Source organism: Hyaena hyaena, unplaced genomic scaffold, assembly GCF_003009895.1.
Source record: "Hyaena hyaena isolate Hyena2069 unplaced genomic scaffold, ASM300989v1 scaffold_88, whole genome shotgun sequence".
NCBI classification, from domain to species: Eukaryota; Metazoa; Chordata; class Mammalia; order Carnivora; family Hyaenidae; genus Hyaena; species Hyaena hyaena.
This window is the reverse complement of record NW_024080720.1, coordinates 449,754-471,668: the sequence shown is the minus strand read 5'-3', so window position 1 is coordinate 471,668 and position 21,915 is coordinate 449,754. Positions and strand designations below refer to the sequence as shown.

Genomic DNA, 21,915 nt, shown 5'->3' with positions numbered 1-21,915 from the left:
AAGTGTTATCTGATTGTGGTTTTCATTTACAGTTCCATGGTGACTAGTGATGTGGAGCATCTTTTCTTTGAAGAAATGTCTACTGAAGTCCTTTACCTATTTTTGAATTGTTTTTTTTTCTTTTGTTTTTGTTTTCTTTGCTGAGCTGTAGGGGATTGTTATATATTCTGGATATTAGTCTCTTGTCAGATATATCATTTGCAAATATTTTATCCTATTCTGTAGGTTGTCTTTTTTCTTTCGTAGTATTCTTTGGTACACAAAAGTTCTTAATTTTAATGAAGTCCAATTTATTTAGTTTTTCTCTTGTTGCCTGTGCTTTGGACTCATATCAACCCAATGTCATCAAGATTTCTCCCAATTGGATAATATCCAATTATCCCAGCACTGTTTTTTATTTTGTTTTTGTTTTTGAAAAGACTGTCCTTTCTCCATTGAATGGTCTTGGCACTCTAGACTGTTTCAACCAACCGTTGAAAAGCAGCTGCCCATATATGCAAGGGTTTATTTCTGGGCCCTCTATTCCATTCTGTTCATCTATGTAACTGTCCTTATCTTTATGCTAGTATGATACTTCCTCAGTTCAAAACTACTCAGGAAGAACAAATATTCCAGTTTTATTCTTTTTCATGATTGTTTTGTTCATTTGGAGTCCCCTGAACTTTCATATGAATTTTAGGGTGGATTTTCCTATTCCTGCAAAAAAGATTGGGAGTTTGATAGGATTTGCACTGAATCTGTAGATTACTTTGTGTAGCCTTAGCATCTTAATGATGGGTAAGTCTTCCTATGACCATGGGACAATTTCCCTCTACTTAGATCTTTAATTTCTTTTATGTGTTATAGCTTTCATTGCACAGGTCTTTTATCTCCTTGGTTATATTTATTTCTAAGTATTTCATTTTTAGATGCTATTATAAATGTACTTGCTTTCCTGACTTCTATGGACTGTTGATTGCTGATGTATAAAATACAGTTGATTTTGGGGGTTGATCTTATACCCTGAAATTTTGCCAAATTTGCTTATTAGATCTCTTTTTAGTGCTGAATAGTGCTGAATAGTATTCAGTTGTCTGAATGAATCAGAGTTTATTCATCTATTCACCCACTGAAGGACTTGTTTCCAGGTTTTGTTAAGTATGAATAACACAGCTATAAACATCTATGTGGTTTATAGATGTTTTATAGGTTTTGTGTGCACATAAATTTTATTGAATAAATATCAAGAAGCATAGTTGCTAGATAATATGTCAAGAGTATGCTTAGCTTTATAGTAATTTCCAAGCTGTCCTCAAAAGTGGCTATACTATTTTTCATCCCCACAAGCAATGAATGAGAATTCCTGTTGCTCACATCCTAACCAGCATTTGGTGTTATCAATATTCCAGATTTTGACCATTTTAATAGGTGTGTAGTAATAACTTGTTGTTGTTTAGGAATCCATTTTCCTGATGACATATGATGTGGAACACCTTTTCATGTGCTTATTTGTCATCTGTATATAATTTTTAGTGAGGTGTCTTCATGTCTTTGGCCTGTTTTACTTTATTTTATTTTTTAAAGTTATTTTTAGTTTGAGAGAGACAGAGACAGGGTGAGTGGGGAAGGGGCAGAGAGATGGAGAGAGAAATTCCAAGCAGGCTTTGTGTCACCAGTGCAGAGCCCCACGTGGGCCCAAACTCATGAAAACTCAAGACCGTGACCTGAGCTGAAACCAAGAGTCAGATGCTAAACCAAGTGAGCCACTCAAGCACCCCATCTTTGGCCCATTTTAAAATCAGGTTGCTTGTTTTCTTATTGATAGGTTTTAGGAGTTCTTTGTATATTTTGGATAGTAGTCCTTTATCAGATAGGTCTTTTGCAAATCTTTTATCACTGTTGCTTATCTTTTTATTCACTTGACAGTTAGTGTCTTTCACAGAGCAGAAGAAAATAATTTTAATGAAGTCTAACTTACCCATTATTTCTTTCCTGGATCATGACTTCAGGGTTGTATCTAAAAAGTTATGGCCTATGTAGCAACATGGATGGACCTTGAGGGTGTTATGCTGAGCGAAATAAGTCAGGCAGAGAAGGACAAATACCATATGTTTGCACGTATAGGAGGATTAGGAGGAACTTGACGGAGGACCAAGGGGGAGAAGAAGGGCGGAAATGGTGGGGGAAAGGGAGAGAGGCAAACCATGAGAGACTCTTGAATGCTGACAAAAACTGAGGACTGATGGATGTGGGGGGGAGGGGGGGATGGGCATGAAGGAGGGCACTTTGGGGATGAGCACTGAGTGTTATGTAGAAACTAATTTGACAATAAACTATTTGTAAAAAAAAATAAAATAAAATAAAAAAAAATAAAAAGTTATGGCCATGTTCAAGGTAATCTATATTTCCTCCTATTTTTGTTTTTTGTAGGAGTTTTATAGTTTTACATTTTACATTTAGGCCAGTAACATATTTTGAGTTAATTTTTGTGAAGGGTGTTAGGTATGTGTCTAGGTTCATTTTTTTGCATGTGGATATCCAGTTGTTCTAGTATCATTTGCTGAAAAGACTACATTTGCTCCATTAAATCGTTTTTACTCCTTTGTCAAAGATCAGATGGTTTCATATTTCTGGGCTCTCTATTTTGTTCCATTAATCTATTTATCTATCCCCCCTCCCTTCATACCACACTGTCTTGATTGCAGTACCTTTATATTAAGTCTTCAAGTCAGGTACTGTCAGTCCTCCAACTTCTTTGTTAATACCATGTTGGCTATTTTGGAACTTTTGCCACTCCATATGAACTTTAGAATCAGTTTATTGATATCCACAAAATTACTTATTCTATCCATGACCATGGAATATCCCTACATTTATTTAGTTTTTCTTCAACTTCCTGCATCAGAATTTTGTAGTTTTCCTCATACAGACCTTCTACCTATGTATATCATTTTTTGGAGGATACTAATGTGTATGGTATTATGTTTTCAATTTAAAACTCTACTTGTTCAGAGAGCCTGGGTGGCTCAGTTGGTTGGGTGTCCAATGCTTGATTTTGGCTCAGGTTATGATCCCAGGGTCGTGGGATCAAGCCTCTCATCCGGCTCCAAGATAACAGCATGCAGCCTGCTTGGAATTCTCTCTCTACCTCATGCTATTCCCCTCTGTCACTCATGCTCTCCCCCCACCCATGAAAATAAGTAAATAAACTTAAAAATATTTTTAAAGCCCTCTACTTGTTCATTGGTAGTATATGGAAAATTCATTGACTTTTGTATATTACCCTTGTATCCTGCATCTGTGCGTTAACCACTTCTTAATTCCCAGAGTTTTGGTCCATTCTTTTAGATTTTCTAATGAACCAATAATGTCATCTGTGGGGAAAAAAACCCCCACTTATTCCTTCTTTTCTAACCTGTTTTTTATGTCCTTTTCTTGCCTTATTGCATTAGCTGGGATTTCAAGTGCAATGTTGAAGAGCAGTGGTTAGATGGGGCATACTTGCCTTATTCCGGCCTTAGAAGTCTTCTAGTTTCTCACATTTAAGTATGATGGTAACTGTAGGTTTTTTGTAGATATTCTTTATCACATTAAGGACTTTCATCTCTCTTACTAGTATATTGCAAGTTTTAAAAACCACAAATGAGTGGTTTTTAATTTGGAGTTTGCCAAATGCTTTGTCTATATGCATTGATATAATCATGTGATTTTTCTTCTTTAGACTGTTTATGTATTGGATTACACTGTTCTGTTTTGAATGTTGAAATCAGCCTTGTATCCATGGGAGAAATCACACTTGGTGGTATATTTGTCTGGCTTTGGTATTAAGATAATGCTGAATAAGTTAGGAGGTATTCCCTTTGCTTCTATCCACTGAAAGATATTGTAGAGAATTGGTATAATTTATTCCTTAAATGTCTGGTAGAATTCACCAGTGAATCCATCTGGGCCTAGTGCTTTCTGTTGGGGAAGTTCAATTATTGAGACAATTTCTTTAATAGTTAAGGTCCTATTCAGATTATTTCTTTTTGTGTGAGTTTTGGAAGATTGTTTTTTTCAAGGAATAGGTCCATTTCATTTACATCATCAAATTTGTGGACATAGAGTAATTCATAGTATTGCTTGATTATCCTTTTAATGTCCATGGAATCTGTAGTGATATCTTTCATTTCATTTCTGATATTAGTAATTTGTGTCTTTTTTGTCCTTAGGTATCCTGGCTAGACATTTATGGACTTTATTTGTATTTTCAAAGGATAAGTTGCTGCACACAAGGACATTTTACTTCTTACTTTCTAATTTGGATGACTTTTATTTCTTTTTCTTACCTGACTTATCTGACTAGGACTTCTGGTACTATATTGAATAGGAGACATATTTGTCTTAACCCATGATCGTAGAGGAACAGCTTTTTTAAAAATTAATTTATTTTGTATTTAAGAGAGAGTACGTGTGTTCAAGTCAGTGGGGGAAGGGCAGAGAGAGAATCTCAAGCAAGCGCCACACTCAGCACAGAGCCAGGACTTAATCTCATGACCATGAGATCATGACATGAGCCAAAATCAAGAATCTAACGCTTACTTGACTGAGCCACCCAGGTGTCCTACAGAGGAAAATCTTTTGACCTTTTACTTTTGAGTGTGATGTTAGTTTTAGGGTTATTATGTATGGCCTTTATTATGTTGAGGTACATTTTTACTGTAATCAATTTGAGAGTTTTTGTCATAAAAGGATGTTGAATTTTTTCATGCTTTTTTGCATTGATTGAGATGATTGTATGATTTTATTTTTCATTCTATTAATGTGGCATATCACACATTCCATATGTAGAGCCATCCTTGCATCCCAGAAGTAAGTCCCAGTTGTTCATGATGTATGATCCTTTTTTTTTTTTATAAGTTTATTTATTTATTTATTTTGAGAGAGAGAGAGAGAATCCCAGGCAGGCTCTGCACTGTTAGCTCAGACCCCAATGTGGGGCTTGAACCCATGAACCATGAGCTGAAATCCAGAGTCAGATTCTTAACCAACTAAGCCCCCCAAGCTTTTAAAAACGTTTATTTATTTATTTTGGGAGAGAGAGAGAGAGAGAGAGCGAGCACAGGAGAGGGGCAGAGAAAGGGAGAGAGAGAGAGATAATCCCAGATGTATGATCCTTTTAACATGTTGCTGAATTCTGTTTGCTAGTATATGTTTTTAAGTTTTTCTTTAAATTCCAATTAGTTAACATACAGTGTAATATTAGTTTCAGGTGTACAATATAGTGATTCCACACTTCATACAACACCCGGTGCTCATGACAACAAGTGCATCCTTAATTCCCATCGTCTATTTAACCCATCTCCCCACCAACCTCCCCTCTGGTAACCATCAGTAATGTCTCTATAGTTAAGAGTCTGTTTCTTGATTTGCCTCTCTCTCTTTTTCCCCGTTGCTCACTTATTTTGTTTCTTAAATTCCACATATGAGTGAAATCATATGGTATTTGTCTTTCTCTGACTGACTTATTTCACTTAGCATAATACTCTCTAGCTCCATGCAAGTCATTGCAAATGGCAAGATTTCATTCTTTTTTTTTATGGCTGAGTAACATTTTATTGTATGTATGTGTATATATATATATCTATATCTATCTATCTATATATATATCTTTATCCATTCATCATTTGATGGACACTTGAGTTGTTTCCATGGTTTAGCTATTGTGGATAATGTTGCAATAAACAACCTTGAAAAAGAAAAGGGGGACCGCCTGGGTGGCTCAGTAGGTTAAGCGTCCTTCTTTGGCTCAGGTCATAATCTTACGGTCTTGAGTTCGAGCCCTGTGTCAGGCTCTGTGCTGACAGCTTCAGATTCTGTGTCTCCCTCTCTCTCTGCCCCTCCCCTGTTCATGCTCTATCTCTCAAAAATAAATAAATGCTAAAAAATTTTTTTGAAGAGGAAAGCTGGAGGCATAACAATTCTGGACTTCAAGTTACACTACAAAGCTACAGTAATCAAAAGTACAGTACAGTATGGTACTAGCACAAGAATAAACATAGACTTATCGAACAGAATAGAAAATCCAGAAATGAACTCACAACTATATGTTCAATTAATCTTCAACTAAGCAGGAAAGAATGTCCAATGGGAAAAAGACAGTCTCTTCAACAAATGGTGTTGAGAAAACTGAGTAGCAACATGCAAAAAAATGAAACTGAACAACTTTCTTATACTGTACACAAAAATAAGTTTAAAATGGATTAAAGACTTAACTGTGAGACCTGAAACTATAAAAATCCAAGAGGCAGTAACCTCTTTGACACTGGCCATGACAACTTTTTTTAGATAAGTCTCCTTAGGCAAGGGTAACAAAAAGCAAAAAATATATATTAAAAAAAGTAAAAATTTGGGATTTCATCAAAATAAAAAGCTCTGCACAGAGAAGGAAATAATCAATAAAACTAAAAGTCAACCTATGGAATGGGAGAAGGTGTTTGCAATGACATATCTGATAAAGGGTAGTATTCAAAATATATAAAGAACTTATAAAACTCAATTCCCCCTCCAAAATGAATAATCCAATTAAAATTTGTAGAATCTGCATTCCTTTAATGACCTCTGAGAGCCTTGTTTTCTCCTGTTTTTCCAGCTTGTCTCTGCCCTAGTCATTCAGTGCATCTCAGTATCCTTGATGGAGCAAGACAAGGTGGGTTTCTTTGTCAGTGTTCCTCACAACTTGGGACGTCAGGTGCTTACTCACTCACTCGTACCCTCATGAGGAAAACTGTGCATGAATAAGGTTTCTCTTGGTACTGAGTTGTGTGCCACCTTGTGGTCAGGGTGACACTGGTAAAGGGAAATTGTTTCTCTTACTCCTACTCTTACACATTCTTACTCTTACACACTTGTCACCAGTGTGACAAATCTTGGACTTTTCTGCTCACTGATGTGCTGGAACTTCTCTTCTGGACTCTCTACTTCCACTACTCTTGCATGTGGATAACTTTCTTCTTCTTCTTTTTTTTTTAAATAGTTTATTGTCAAATTAGTTTCCACATAACACCCAGTGCTCATCCCCACAAGTGCCCTCCTCCATGCGCATCCCCCCTCACCCCTCCATCCATCAGTCCTCAGTTTTTGTCAGCATTCAAGAGTCTCTCATGGTTTGCCTCTCTCCCTTTCCCCCACCATTCCCCCCCTTCTTCTCCCCCTTGTTCCTCAGTTAAGTTCCTCCTAATCCTCCTATACGTGCAAACATATGATATTTGTCCTTCTCTGCCTGACTTATTTCGCTCAGCATAACACCCTCAAGGTCCATCCATGTTGCTACACATGGCCAGATTTCATTCTTTCTCATTGCCATGTAGTATTCCATGGTATAGATGAACCACATCTTCTTGATCCATTTGTCTGTTGATGGACACTTAGGCTCTTTCCATGTTTTAGCTATTGTGGAGAGTGCTGCTCTGAACATTGGGGTACATGTGCTCCTATGCATCAGCATTTCTGTAGCATGTGGATAACTTTCAAATTGATGTCTTTTTTGTGGAGAAGACAGTAGAAAACTCCTATTTGGTCATTTGATGACATCACTCTATTATGCCTCTAAACAAACTTTTATCTTTTAGGGCAATTAAGAATAAGAAAAATAGAAGTTTTCATTTTATCTTTACTTATTCCTTCTCTGATGCTCTTGCTTTGTTTTATGTAGATATGAGTTTCTGACATGCATCGTTTTCCTTCTCTCTAAAGAACTTTTAACATAATTTGCAAAGTAGGTCTACTGGCAAAAAATACCTCAATTTTTTTTTTTTTTTGGTCTGGTAAAGTCTTTATTTCTCCCTCACACTGAAAAATAATTTCTCTGGGTACAGAATTCTATGTTGGTGGTTTTATTCTCTCAGCACTTTAAATAGTTCAGTTCACTGTTTTGCTTGTATGAGTTTTGAGAAGTTGGATGTGATTGTTATCTTTAGGGAAACCATTGGTCGTTATGGTTTCAAATATTTCTTCTATTTATTTCTCTCTTTTTCTTCTGGTACTCCCACTATGCATATGTTATACCTTTTGTAGTTGTCCTACAGTCTTCACATATTCTGTTCTGTTTTTTAATTTGTTTTTGTTTTTAGTCTTTGTTTTCTTTGCCTTTTGGTTTTTGTGATTTTATTGATATATCCTCCAGCTCAGAGATTCTTTCTTCAGTCAGGTCTAGTCTACTAATAAGTCTATCAAAGCATTCTTCATTTCTAATATAGTGTTTTTGATCTCCATCATTTCTTTTTGGTTCTTTCTTAGGATTTCCATCTATCTGCCTATATTGTCCATCTGTTCTTACATGGTGTCTACTTTATTCATTGAAGCCCTTAGCATATTAATCATAGTTTTCAATTACTGGTCTGATAATTCCAACATCCTTGCCATGTCTGGTTTCGATTCTTGTTCTGTCTCTTCAAATTGTGTTTTTTGCCTTTTTGTATGCTTTGTAATTTTTTCCTCATAGCTAGACTTCTTGGGGGACAGGAACTCCTCTAATTAGGCCATTAGTAATCTGGTGGTATGGTGTGGGGGGAAGGGGGGAAGGATTCTGTGTCCTATGCATCTCTCTCACTCTTTTAGCAAGTATATGCCTCTGGATTGTAAACTGCACAAGAGTTTCTCTGTTCTTTTCTCTCTGTCTTATATGGAACAAGATGGCTGAAATTGGGCATTTCCCTTCTTCAAGGTCACTTAGGCTCTGATAATACCCTACCGAGTCAAGTTTAGGTTAACTAGCTTCCTCCTGATGGCAGGCCTTGTAACAAAGAAAAGAACTATCTAGCATATTTCAAAATGATTCATTTTCCCTTCTCCTTGCTGGAAACATGAGGGGATTTTTCTCTGATATTTACTGTTGCAATATGGTTGTAGAAAACTCCCATGATTGCCTTCCCTGGAGTTTTTACGTCTCCGAATTGTCCACACAGTACCCCAGCAATTCAATTATGGTTCTGGGTTTCCTGTCCTGGATCTGGTAACGACTGCAGTTTCTGCTTGTAAGTCTCTGCTCTGGTAATCTCTGTATTTGCCTGTCTCTACAATCTTGGCTGTAGAGGTTTTCCCTGTTTGTTCATTTCTCTTTCAGATTGTAGAAGATTTTGTTGATTTTTCAGTTTGTTCAGCTTTTCCTTGTTAGGGCAGAGTGGCAATTTCCAACCTTCTCACATGTTGAGCTGGAAACCAGAGCGTCTGTTAATTTTTTTGAAGTTTATTTATTTATTTGAGGAGGGAGAAGGCAGGGAGAGAGACAGAGAGGGAGAGAGAGAATCCTAAGTAGGCTCTGCAGTCAGCACAGAGCCTGAGGAGGGGCTTGATGTCACAAACTGTGAGATCCTGCTCTGAGCCGAAATCACAAGTCAGATGCTTAACCAACTGAGCGACCCAGACACCCTGAGAGCATCTATTCATTTTTGAAGATCCTTGCTTACTATGGGAATCTTAGGTTAATCTACCTGACATTGCAGTGAGTCCAAAGTCATGTCTTATCTCAGTACTGGTATTGAAATTTTCTTTAGGCAAACCAGCTTTTGCATTAAAAAATTTTTACTATCAAGTTTCAGCTTCATGATTTTTTTTTTTAATTTCTGTTTTGGTTCTTTGAATTGTTCTCATTTTCTTTGTGAGTTTAAGAAAAATAATTAATTAATTTTATTTTTTTAAAACACCTTGTACATCTTGAGAAGTTTAGCCAATTCATACAAACACAAATATAAATACATACATCCTCTGGAATTGAGATATAATATATTTTTATCACCCCAGAAAGTTCTCTCATGCCTTTTGTACTAATGGACTAATTGATACCATTTACCTGAAGTTCTAGCACAGGCAAAATGAATCTGCACAGGCAAAATGAATCTGCAGTGACACAAAGCTTCCCAGGGGTTGCTCAAAGCCTTCTGCACTTATTCTTGCCCTCCACTCCTGGCCCCAAGCAACCCTCGGAAGCTCTGGTCACTACAGATTCATCTTGCCTATGCGGGAACCTCAGGTAAATGGTAGCAATTAGCCCATAGTCTCTGTTTGGCTTTTTCACTCATCACAGTGGTTTTGAGATTCTCTTAGGTTGTTGCTAGTGTTTCTGTTTTTATTGTCAAATAGCATCCCATTGTGTGGATTAATTGCAATTTGTTCGCTTGTTTTTTGTTTTTTGTTTTTTTTTTTTTTACAAATAGTTTATTGTCAAGTTGGTTTCCATATAACACCCAGTGCTCATCCCCACAAGTGCCCCTCTAAGAAAAATAATTAAAAAGGAATTTTACTTTATGTTTCCAGTATGTATTTTTATTTAATAGAAGAACTTTTTTGAGAGTATAATTTGCCATGCTATAGAAAGAGCAACTATTTTCTTTCTCTTTTCTCCTTTTCTGGATAATATGGATAATGTACATAAAGAATATCCAGAAAAGGAGAAAAGAAAGAAATATAACATGTGAAAGACCACATGTGAATGTGTGGTTAATTCAGTATCTTCAACACTGCATACAACAAGCACTTATAAATCTTAGCATATGAATGAATGACTAAATGAATATTCAACTGCCTAATAGACATATTTATCTGAATATCTAGGTATAATTAATATACTTGATATATACATAAACTAATGATCTTTCCCACATAGTGATTTTTCCTCTTTAATTGAACACACAGGCATGTGTGTATTTCTGTTTCCTATCATATACTCCTCTCTATTCTTTTTTTAAAAAGATTTTTAAAAATTTTATTTTGAGAGAGAGAGTGCATGTGTGTGAGTGGGGGAGGGTCAGATAAAGAGGGAGAGGGAGAGAGGGCATAAAAGAGAATCCCAAGCAGGCTTTGTACTGTCAGCATGGAGCCCACCATGGGGCTCAAACCCATGAACTGCAAAATCATGACCCCAGCCAAAATCAAGAGTCAGTGGCTTAACCAACTGAGCCACTCAGGTGCTACCCTCCTCTCTGTTCTTACTGTGACTTCCTTAGTGCAGTCCAATACCATTTATTGCTTTATCATCATTATAGCCTCCATGCTTTTAGTCTTGTATCCTGTTTTGGCCACCACACTGTTGATAGAATGATCATTCAAGCTGGAGACTAAAGAACTAAAAGTTCTTTACCATGTTTCAGCTTAATGATTAAAGTAGTAGGAATAGAAGCAAATAGAAATAGCTGTAAATGACTGTGTAGATGAGCACAGAGAGGAACTTACTGAATTTAGTCATGAAAGCAGATAGATTGATTTTTATGTGTTACACATCCAGATTATTTCCTTGAAAGGAATAAAGGGAGTTTACTGTTCTAGTATGCATTTCATAAGCATTGCCTGCCTCAGGGATCAGGGAAAGGCAGAAGAAACATGAGGAAATCTTACAAAATTATGAAGGGTAAAAAACAGACTTAACCTTAATAATTTAACTCTAGATGAACACATATAAACAGGTTTGTCTTACTGGTTGATTCCTATAATAGACTGGTGAGAGCCTCTGCTATTTTGAGAAAGTTTCTTAGCATAATCATCCATAATATCATAGAGAAATTATTCCAAAAGGAGCTTAATAGAAAAGCCCAATAAAAAGCAACTCACGGGAAAAAGTTGGTTATTGAGGACATGAAGCAGAACAACATTAAAACTTAACACAACTGTGATAAGGTAGCCTTGGCTACATTACCTGGGAAAGTTGCTGCCATGAATTCTTTGAACTTCTTTAGTTTATCTTTATTGTTTTCAAATTTAATCTTTGCTGTCAGAATGTATCCATTACCAAACTTGTTCTTGAGGTACTGAGGGCTGCCCAGGCACCTGAACTTCCCTTTTACCATGATGGCCAGTCTGGAACAGAGGGCTTCACATTCTTCCATGCTCGGGGGACAAAGGAAATATGGTTGAAGAGACTCCCTTTCAGAGGGCAAATTCCATATCTCAAAACAGAGCTAGGATTATAAATTAATGGCTGCAGTAGGAAAGCTGGTTAATGAAGATAATTACCACTAAGACCATATTTAGGAAGAGGAGATCTTACAATTCAAAGCAATTGATTCCTAAATACACAATTAGGAACAGTTCCATCACTTCCTATTTTCCGTCATTTCTGGATTACAGAATATAACTGAGGATTCTTGCCATTAGTCAAGAATCAGCCTTTACCCACAGTCCTTCCTGTATAACCCATATACTTAGACAAGTTCACTGACCTATATTCCTGGCTCCACCTAATTCCGTCCCATACTCTTGCTCAACCAAGCTTTCTAATGGGTCATACCTGTGGGAAGTTATGATGATAGCTTTGCCACTTTTACACATCCATGTAATTGTGTCCCAGAGCAGGCGTCTGGCTACTGGGTCTAAGCCAGTAGATGGCTCATCCAAGAAGACAATTGAGGAATTTCCCATAAGGGCAATAGCAATATTTAATCTACGTTTGTTTCCTTCACTTTATTGTCAAAGAAAGAGAGAGTGGAGGAGAAAGAAGATAAAGATACACATATCATTAATTCATGGGAATTAGCTCATGTTTATAGAATGCTGAATTGATATGACTTACAAAGCAGCAGGTCCAAGTCTAGATGTATATGTCAATTCATTTTCATTGAAATGACTTTTTTCCTGGTAATTTATCTCAACATAATTACTGGCAAAATACTTTTGTTTTGGAAAGACATAAAAAAAAACTATAGAGAGATAGGGATGAAGGGGCTTTTTTTTTTTTTTTTTTAAATGAAATGTAAAGGCTACTGCTCATGTCTGCAAGAGGTTAACTTCATATAAGTGAGATCTACCTTATTCCTGACATTTGAACCCTGACAGGACATCAGGCTACTTCACAGTCATTGCCTCTGTGTGATAGATGGATCAGGTTCAGTTTGTAAGCATTCATTCTAAATGGTAGAAACACCAGTAGGCAGCTCAATAATTGCAACAGCATGTCTAACCTGTATATGTGGACGAAGTTGTTAGCATTTGTTTCCAGGTGCACCGCATGCAAAAAGGTTTCCACATACTTGCAAATGTCTGGCTCAGGGACCCCTCGCAGCCTGGCATACATGATAAGCACTTCGTGACCTGTCATATGGTTCAGCAAGGGGTCATCTTGAGGACAGTAGCCAATTCGTGACCTAATCTGAATCAAGAGAGAAATCATAAGTAATAGACCCAAGTCATCTATTCCACTGAGCATATAGTTTATGTGGATGAGATAGAAAACCTGATTTTCTAGCCCATGTTGCTAAGAAGGTTTGATACCCAAATTGCTCCTGACAAGGATTATTTCTTTTCCAGTCTAAATAATCTTTACAGCTGGAACCCACTGCATTAAGATGAAATACTAACATCTCTAACTGAAAATTTTCAACACATATCCATTGTGGACTGCTATGTTCCCAAGACAAAATTTTGTTAGAGGAAGTTGCCTATTCAAATATCATTAGGAAAGAACTATTCTATTAAATCAATTAAAATAAGGTATAGGTTTTCATTTCCAGTAATGGCCAAGTAACTTCTATGATGTATATCATAATGTATCTTTATATACATAAATAATACAAAAGTAAACAAATTGGAGTATATGAAACTAAAAGAGTCTCCACAGCAATGGAAACCATCAATAAAATGAAACAGTAACCTAATGAATGGGTAAAAATATTTGGAAATGATGTATCTGATAAGGGGTTAATATCCAAAATATATAAAGAACTTGTACAATTTAATAGCAAACAAACAATCTGATTAAAAAATGGATCTGAATAGACATTTTTCTAAAGAAGACATAAAGATGACCAACAGGTACATGAAAAGGTGCTCAGTATCACTAATAATCAGTGAAATACAAACAGAAACCACAATAATACATCACCTCACACCTGTTAGAATGACTATTATCAGAAAGGCAAGAGATAACAAACACTGGTGATTATGTGGAGAAGAGGGAACCCTGTGCACTGCTGGTGGGACTGCATATTGGTGCAGCCACTATGGAAAACAGTATGGAGTTTCCTCAAAAGATTAAACCTAGAACTACCTACCATACGATCCATCAATTCCACTTCTGAGTATTAATCTCAATGAAACACAAACACTAACTCAAGAAGTTATCTGCACTAACTCAAAAACGTATCTGCTGCTCATTGCAGCATAATTTACAATACCCAAGGCATGGAAACATGAATCCACTGATGGCTGAATGCATGAAGAAAACATGGTATATCTATACAATGAGATATTATTCAGCCATAAAAAAATATGGAAATCCTGACATTTGTGACAACATGGATGGACCTTAAGGGCATTACTCTGTGTGACATAATCAGCCAGAGACAGACGCAGTATGATCTCACTTATATGTTAGCATTACATATAATGAACTGCGAGATCATGACCTGAGCTGGAGTGGGATGCTTAATCAACAGCCACCCAAGCGCCCCAAGATTTCATTCTTTTTTCATGGCTGAGTATTATTCCATTGTATGTGTTCCACATCTTCATCCATTCATCATTTGATGGACACTTGGGCTGTTTCCATAATTTGGCTATTGTAGATAATGCTGCTATAGCATCACTGATCATCAGAGAAATAAAAATCAAAACTACAATGATATATCACCTCATACTTGTCAGAATGGCTAAAATCAACAACACTAGAAACAACAGGTTTTGGTAAGGATGTGGAGAAAGGGAAACCCTCGTGCACTGCTAGTGGGAATGCAAACTGTTGCAGCCACTCTAGAAAACAGTATGGAGTTTCCTCAATAGGCATTGCACTAATAGGTATTTACCCACAGAATACAAAAATACTATATCAAAGGGATAGATGTACTTTAATATTACAGCATATATATCATTTCTTTGAAATGCATTTACATTATTTGGGGGGGGTAGGTTTATTTTATAAAGTTCTAGTTGACTTGACTTAATTGTTGGTTAGCTGGCTTTATATTTTTACTTATCAATTTATGCACTTGTCTGACAGAAATTTTTATATGCTTTACTTCCATTTAGTTTTTTTTTTTAAACAAGTCAGGTGTTTCAGTTTTTTATTTTTCTTTTTTCTTTTTTATTGAAATGAGTATATAAGATTATCCAATATTTTCCCAGTAATGGTTTATTGTATCTCATAGTTTCTGACACATAATGCTTTTATTATATTATAGAAAGTTTTGTAATTCTTGATTGAAAACAAGAATTACCTAAAATGATTTTTTATATTTCAAAAGGGGGAGGGAGCACCTGACTGACTGAGTCGGTGGAGCGTGCAACTCTAGATCTCGGGGCTGTGAGTTCAAGGCCCGTGCTGGGTGTAGAGATTACTTAAAAAAAAAAAACTTTAAAAAAATTCAAAAGGGGAGGGCTTTTCATATTCTGATTTTTAAATTCCTTGTTTTAATTATAATCAGAGAATGTATATATATGGAAAATATTATTTTTAATGTATGCATAAAATAGTCCAATTGATAAATGAATTATTTTGGGGGATACAAAATTTGATATATATTGACGATATCACTTGCATATTTTTGTTCATGTTTATTTTCTACTGACATGATCTTGGACTAAAAGAAGAGAAATAAACATTTCATGTATTATATGGTGTTTTTTTCTCATATTTCCTATAATTTCTGCCTTACAGAGGTTGCCTCTCTGTCATTTGGTATAAAAATATTCATAATTTTTCTATCTCTGTTATAAATGTTATGTGTTAGTATTAAAATGTAATGTGCCTTTTTGTCACTTATGCTCTCAGGCTTGAATTTCACTTTGTTTTATATTAAGGCTGAGACTCTTTTGTGTTTTGAAAAAATTTTAAATATTTTCCGGTATTTATTTCTTTATTTTTTTAAAAATTTGAATCCAAGTTACTTAACATATAGCATAATAATGATTTCAGGAATAGAATTTAGTGGTTCATCACTTACATATAACACCCAGTGCTCATCCCAACAAGTGTCCTCCTTAATGTTCCTTTCTCATTTAGCCCATCCTCCCTCCCAACACCTGGCCAGCAACCTTCAGTTTGTTCTCTGTATTTAAAAGTCTCTTACGGTTTGTTTCCCTCTCCGTTTTTATATTATTTTTGCTTCCTTTCCCTTATGTTCATCTGTTCTGTATCTTAAATTCCACATGAGTGAAATCATATATTTGCCTTTCTCTCTTTTCACTTAGCATAATACAATATCATTCCATCCACATTGTTGCAAATGGCATGATTTCATTCATTTTTTTTTTTTTATCACCGAATAGTATTCCATTGTATATACATGCCACTCTTCTTTATCCATTCATCAGTCAATGAGTATTTAGGCTCTTTCCATACTTTGGCTACTGTCGACAGTGCTGCTATAAACATTGGGGTGCATGTGTCTCTTTGAAACAGCATACCGGTATCCCTTGGATAAATACTTAATAGTGCAATTTCTGGGTCACAAGGTAGTTCTATTTTTAATTTTTTGAAGAACCTCCACACTGTTTTCTAGCGTGGCTGCACCAGTTTGCATTCCCACCAGCAGTGCAAAAGTGCATTTAGCCTATTGATTACAGAAAGATAAAAATTTAGTGCCACCGTGTTACCTGCACAGTTGGTGTTTCTGGTGATGTTCTCTGATCCTTTCTAGTCTTTGTTGCTTTTTGTCTTTTTTTTCCTCCACTTAAAGAGTCCCCCACTGAAAAGTTTCTTGCAGGGCTGGTTTAGTGGTCAAAAACTCTATTAGTTTTTGTTTGTCTGGGAGGCTCTTTATCTCTCTTTCTATTCTGAATGACAGACTTGCTGGATAAGAGCATTATTTGGCTGCATATTTTTCCTATTTAGCATGTTGAATATATTCTGCCACTCCTTTCTAGGCTGCCAAGTTTCTGTGGATATATTTGCTCTGAACATGATCTGTCTTTCCTTGTAGGATAGGGACTTTTTTTCCCCTTGCTGTTCTCAGGATTCTTTCTTTGTCTACGTATTTTGTGAATTTGACTATTTTATTTCTTGGTGATGGTCGGCTTTTGTTGTTTTGTGTCCTTCCACAGATTAGGGAAGTTTTCAGCTATAATTTGTTCAAGTAAACCCTCTTCCCCCCTTTCTCTCTCTGTTTATCTTCTGGGACTCCTATGATATGTTTTTTTTTTTTATTAATGTTTATTTTTGAGAGAGTGTGAGCAGGAGAAGGGCACAGAGAAAGGGGAGACACAGGATCTGAAGCAGGCTCCAGGCTCTGAGCTGTCAGCACAGAGCCTGATGAGGGGCTCCAATTCATGAACCGTGAGGTCATGACCTAAGCCGAAGTATGACGCTTAACCGACTAAGCCACCCAGGCACCCAGAATGTTATTATGTTTTAATAAGCTGCAAATAAGTTTCTTTCCCTCTTCTTTTCAGCTTCATTACTTTCCATAGTTTTATCTTCTATATCACTAAGTCACTCCTCTGTGTCATCCATCATCATCATCATGACATCCACTAGGGTTTGCATCTTGCTTATAGCATTTTTAATTTCAGCCTGACTAGATTTTAGTTCTTTTATGTCTGCAGAAAGGGATTTTCTGGTGTCTTATATGTTTTTCTCAAGCCCAGCTAGTGCTTTATGATCACTGTTTTAAATTCTGGTTCAGAAATCTTACTTATATCTATATGGACTAAATCTTTGACCATGAGTTCTACTTTCTGCTCTTTCTTTTGGGGTGAAATTCTCTGTCTTGTCATTTTGTCTAGAAAAGAAGAAAGAAAAAAGAAAACAAAAACAAAATAGAACAAAACAATAACCTGGGTGTATTTTGGTCTGCTTGTTAAGAGGATCTTTCAGAAGGTAGTTACTTTTCTACCTGTAGACTTGCAAATTTTTCCCCTTCTCAGGCCTCTGATATACTTGCTGGGTGTTCAGAATGATTTGATAACTATCTAGCTGTGTCTGAGAGACAAGACAAGCTTAGGGTCTCTCTACTCCTCCACCATCTTAACTCTGACCATCTATTTTTCTTATACTCCACATCCAAATTGAGTGCAAATCTTGTCAATATGACTCTTTTCTTTCTTTCTTTCTTTTTTTTTTTTTTTTAAGAGAGAAATTGTGTGAGATGGGGAGAGGCAGAAGGAGAGAATCTTAAGCAGGCTCTACTCTCAGTGCAGAGCCCAACACAGGGCTCAATCTCATGACCGTGAGATCATGACCTAAGGGGAAATCAAGAGTCAAACACTTAATTGACTGGGGCACCCAGGCACCTTTCAACTTTCTTACTATCTTTCACAACTACTTTTTCTAATCATTGTTTTATATAAAACTCTTAAATATGTCATAGCAGATTATGTGAAATAACTGCTCTTCCTGTTTCTAGTTTGGCCAGCTTAAAGACACTCATACTTTGTTTCGGCCAGAAAGAATATTTGCCTTTTCCCAAACTCAATATGTTATCATGACGATTATTGTCCCTGGATTCTGTTACTTTTGAGAAAATAATATCCATGCATCCAGCTTCCCTTTCATGTTCCCCACCTACTTGCCCAGTTGCCTCCTTCCGTAGGGTTCCAACTCAGTGATTAGGAGCAGAAATACCTTTCCGATACTTTTGGTGATGCTAAAGCCATCAATTAACACAGCTCCAGATGTTGGGGTCTCCTCTCCAGTCAATATTTTGAATGTAGTGGTTTTTCCAGCTCCACTTAATCCAAGTAACCCAAAGCACTCATATTTTTTTACTACAAGGGAGATACTTCTTACAGCCTTTACAACTGGACACTTATAATAAATCTGAGAAAATTAGAGAAAAAAAACACCAACAATGTACTGGAGCACTGATTATGAGTCAACCATACCATAAACTCAGACCCCCGCAGACTGGTACCTGTGACAGTTTCACAAGCATGTTTATCCTCTTAGCCTTCTATTTTTTTTTTAAGATTTTATTTATTTTTTAATTGGATTATCTATGTTTTAGGTGTTGAATTATATATATATATATAATTTATATTATATATATATATATAATTTATATATATTTATATATATATATAAATAGTTTATTGTCAAGTTGGTTTCCATATAACACCCAGTGCTGAACCCCACAAGTGCCCTCCTCCATGCCCATCACTCCCTTTCCCCTCCCCCCATCTGCCCTCAGTTTGTTCTCGGCATTCAAGAGTCTCTCATGGTTTGCCTCCCTCCCTCTCCCCCACTATTTTTCCCCTTCTTCTCCCCCATGGTCCTCCGTTAAGTTTCTCCTAATCCCGCTATGTGTGCAAACATATGGTATTTGTCCTCTGCCTGGCTTATTTTGCTCAGCATAACACCCTCAAGTTCCATCCATGTTGCTACACATCTTAGCCTTCTATTTTATAAGAATATATACAGATCCCATAGAACTCCAATGAATTAGTAGTAAAAATAAATAAATTCTTGGCAGGGATGGGGAGCTAAAGTTCAGAGCAATGTAGGTTATTGAGTGGCTTTACCTTTCTAAGTTCTTTTAGAACTAGTGGGGTGTTACATAACGTGGTCCATGTCAGGGCTTTCTTTTCTTCATTTTTTACATCTTCATCCTCATAGTCCTTGGTTACTTGGTTGGACACTGCAGACTTTTCAAGACAAGAATCACAGATATAAACACACTTTAGATATCTGGTTTAAAGTGAGTGAATTTTCGAAAGCTGACCCAAGGGAGTAATATCAAATATGTCAGAAAATGTCTTGGGTAATTTCCAAGAGACTTCATACCAATTTCCTAAACTCTCATTCACAAATTTATTCTTGATTTGCTTAGATTTGGAAATTATAGTCATGAACAAGTTTTTCCACAGCTAGGAGTAAGCAGCATGTTCTTGCCAACACCATGGATATTTAATGAAAACAAAAGCCACACTGGTACGATTAATTGTTGTTTAGTGTGATTTGATACAAATAAAATACATTGAAGACACCATGAGGTCCAAGTAAAAAGAAAGAATGAATTCTTTCCTGTTGAAGGAAATCCCTACTATAGGTGAAGTCTGAGCTTGACGAATAAATAAGGATTTACTGAAAGAGGGAAAGTAGGGTGGGGATAGAAGAAAGCTGCTATCAGCAGTGGGAGCTCAGTGAGAGTTATGCAGGAATGAAACAACAGGACATGTTTTGTCAATAGTAATTAGTACTGTTTGAGCGCAATATTTTTTTGGGTGACTATTTTTGCCTCAAGTATTCATTTATGGAATGGAATAGGAGTGGAGTAGGAGAATGAGCATATATTTAGCTCAGCAAACATGCTAGTCAGCAGAGGAAGAAGAGAGCTGCTTTTTTATGTTTATTTTTTTATTTTTTAAAAATATTTTTAAGTTCCTTCAATAACTGGCATTTATTAACAATGCATTCTTATTTTAATGTTTCACACAAGCATATCTGCTTTCACTAACTGGCAAATTTTATTTTATTTTGTTTTCTTTTTACAAATAGTTTATTGTCAAGTTGCTTTCCATATAACACCCAGTGCTCATCCCCACAATTGCCCTCGTCCATGCCCATCTCTCACCTTCCCTCCACACCCATCAGTCCTCAGTTTGTTCTCAGTATTCAAGAGTCTCTCATGGTTTGCCTCTCTCCCTCTCCCCTACTATTTCCCCCCTTCTTCTACCCCACGGTCCTCCATTAAGTTCCTCCTAATCCTCCTATACGTGCAAACATACGGTATCTGTCCTTCTCTGCCTGGCTTATTTCGCTCAGCATAACACCTTCAAGATCCATCCATGTTGCTACACATGGCCAGATTTCATTCTTTCTCATTGCCATGTAGTATTCCATGGTATAGATAAACCACATCTTCTTGATCCATTCATCTGTTGATGGACACTTAGGCTCTTTCCATGATTTGGCTATTGTGGAGAGTGCTGCTATGAACATTGGGGTACATGTGCCCCTATGTATCAGCACTCCTATATCCCTTGGGTAAATTCCTAGCAGTGCTATTGCTGGGTCATAGGGGAGTTCTAGTGTTAATTTTTTGAGGAACGTCCACACTGTTTTCCAGAGGGGCGGCCCCAGTTTACATTCCCACCAACAGTGTAGGAGGGTGCCCATTTCTCCACATCCTCGCCAGCATCTAGAGTTCTCAAATTTGCTCATTTTAGCCACTCTGACTAGCGTGAGGTGGTATCTCAGTGTGGTTTTGATTTGTATTTCCCTGATGAGTATTATGCTGAGCATCGTTTCATGTGTCTGTTGGCCATCTGGATGTCCTCTTTGGAGAAGTGTCTGTTCATGTCTTCTGCCCATTTCTTCACTGGATTATTTGTTTCTTGGGTGTGGAGTTTGGTGAGTTACTTATAGATTTTGGAAATTAACCTTTTATCTGATCTGTCATTTGCAACTATTTTTTCCCATTCCGTTAGATGCCTATTAGTTTTAGGGATTGTTTCCTTTGCCGTGCAGAAGCTTTTAATCCTGATGAGGTCCCAATAGTTTATTTTTGCTCTTGATTCCCTTGCCTTTGGGGATGTGTCAAGTAAGAAATTGCTGTGGTTGAGGTCAAGGAGGTTGTTTTCTGCTTTCTCCTCTAGGGTTTTGATGGTTTCCTGTCTCACGTTCAGGTCCTTTATCCATTTTGAGTTTATTTTTGTGTATGGTGTTAAAAAATTTTCTAGTTCCATTCTTTTGCATGTTGCTGTCCAGTTCTCCCAACACCAACTGTTAAAGAGTCTGTCTTTTTTCCATTGGGTATTCTTTCCTGCTTTGTCAAAGATCAGTTGGCTGTATACTTTTTGGTCCAGGTCTGAGTTCTCAATTCTATTCTATTGGTCTATGTGTCTGTTTTTGTGCCAATACCATACTGTCTTGATGATGACAGCTTTGTAGTAGAGGCTAAAGTCTGGGATGGTGATACCTCCCGTTTTGGTTTTACTTTTCAGTATTACTTTGGCTATTCGGGGTCTTTTGTGGTTCCATACAAATCTGAGGATAATTTGTTCTAGTTTTGAGAAGTATGCTGGTGCAATTTTGAT

General features: G+C 36.7%; 1 protein-coding gene across 1 annotated transcript in view; it reads right to left on the bottom strand.

The window, feature by feature from the left end:
• The window catches only part of LOC120233266 (ATP-binding cassette sub-family A member 3-like), a 130,802-nt gene that overhangs the window by 10,423 nt on the left and 98,464 nt on the right, over window positions 1-21,915 (bottom strand). The window contains exons 20-24 of the mRNA XM_039234412.1: window positions 19,399-19,521; window positions 18,503-18,697; window positions 12,909-13,096; window positions 12,239-12,409; window positions 11,648-11,838 (exon numbers count right to left, since the gene is read on the bottom strand). Of these exons, the coding sequence (XP_039090343.1) occupies window positions 11,648-11,838; window positions 12,239-12,409; window positions 12,909-13,096; window positions 18,503-18,697; window positions 19,399-19,521 (868 nt within the window). The remainder of the gene's footprint in view (window positions 1-11,647; window positions 11,839-12,238; window positions 12,410-12,908; window positions 13,097-18,502; window positions 18,698-19,398; window positions 19,522-21,915) is intronic.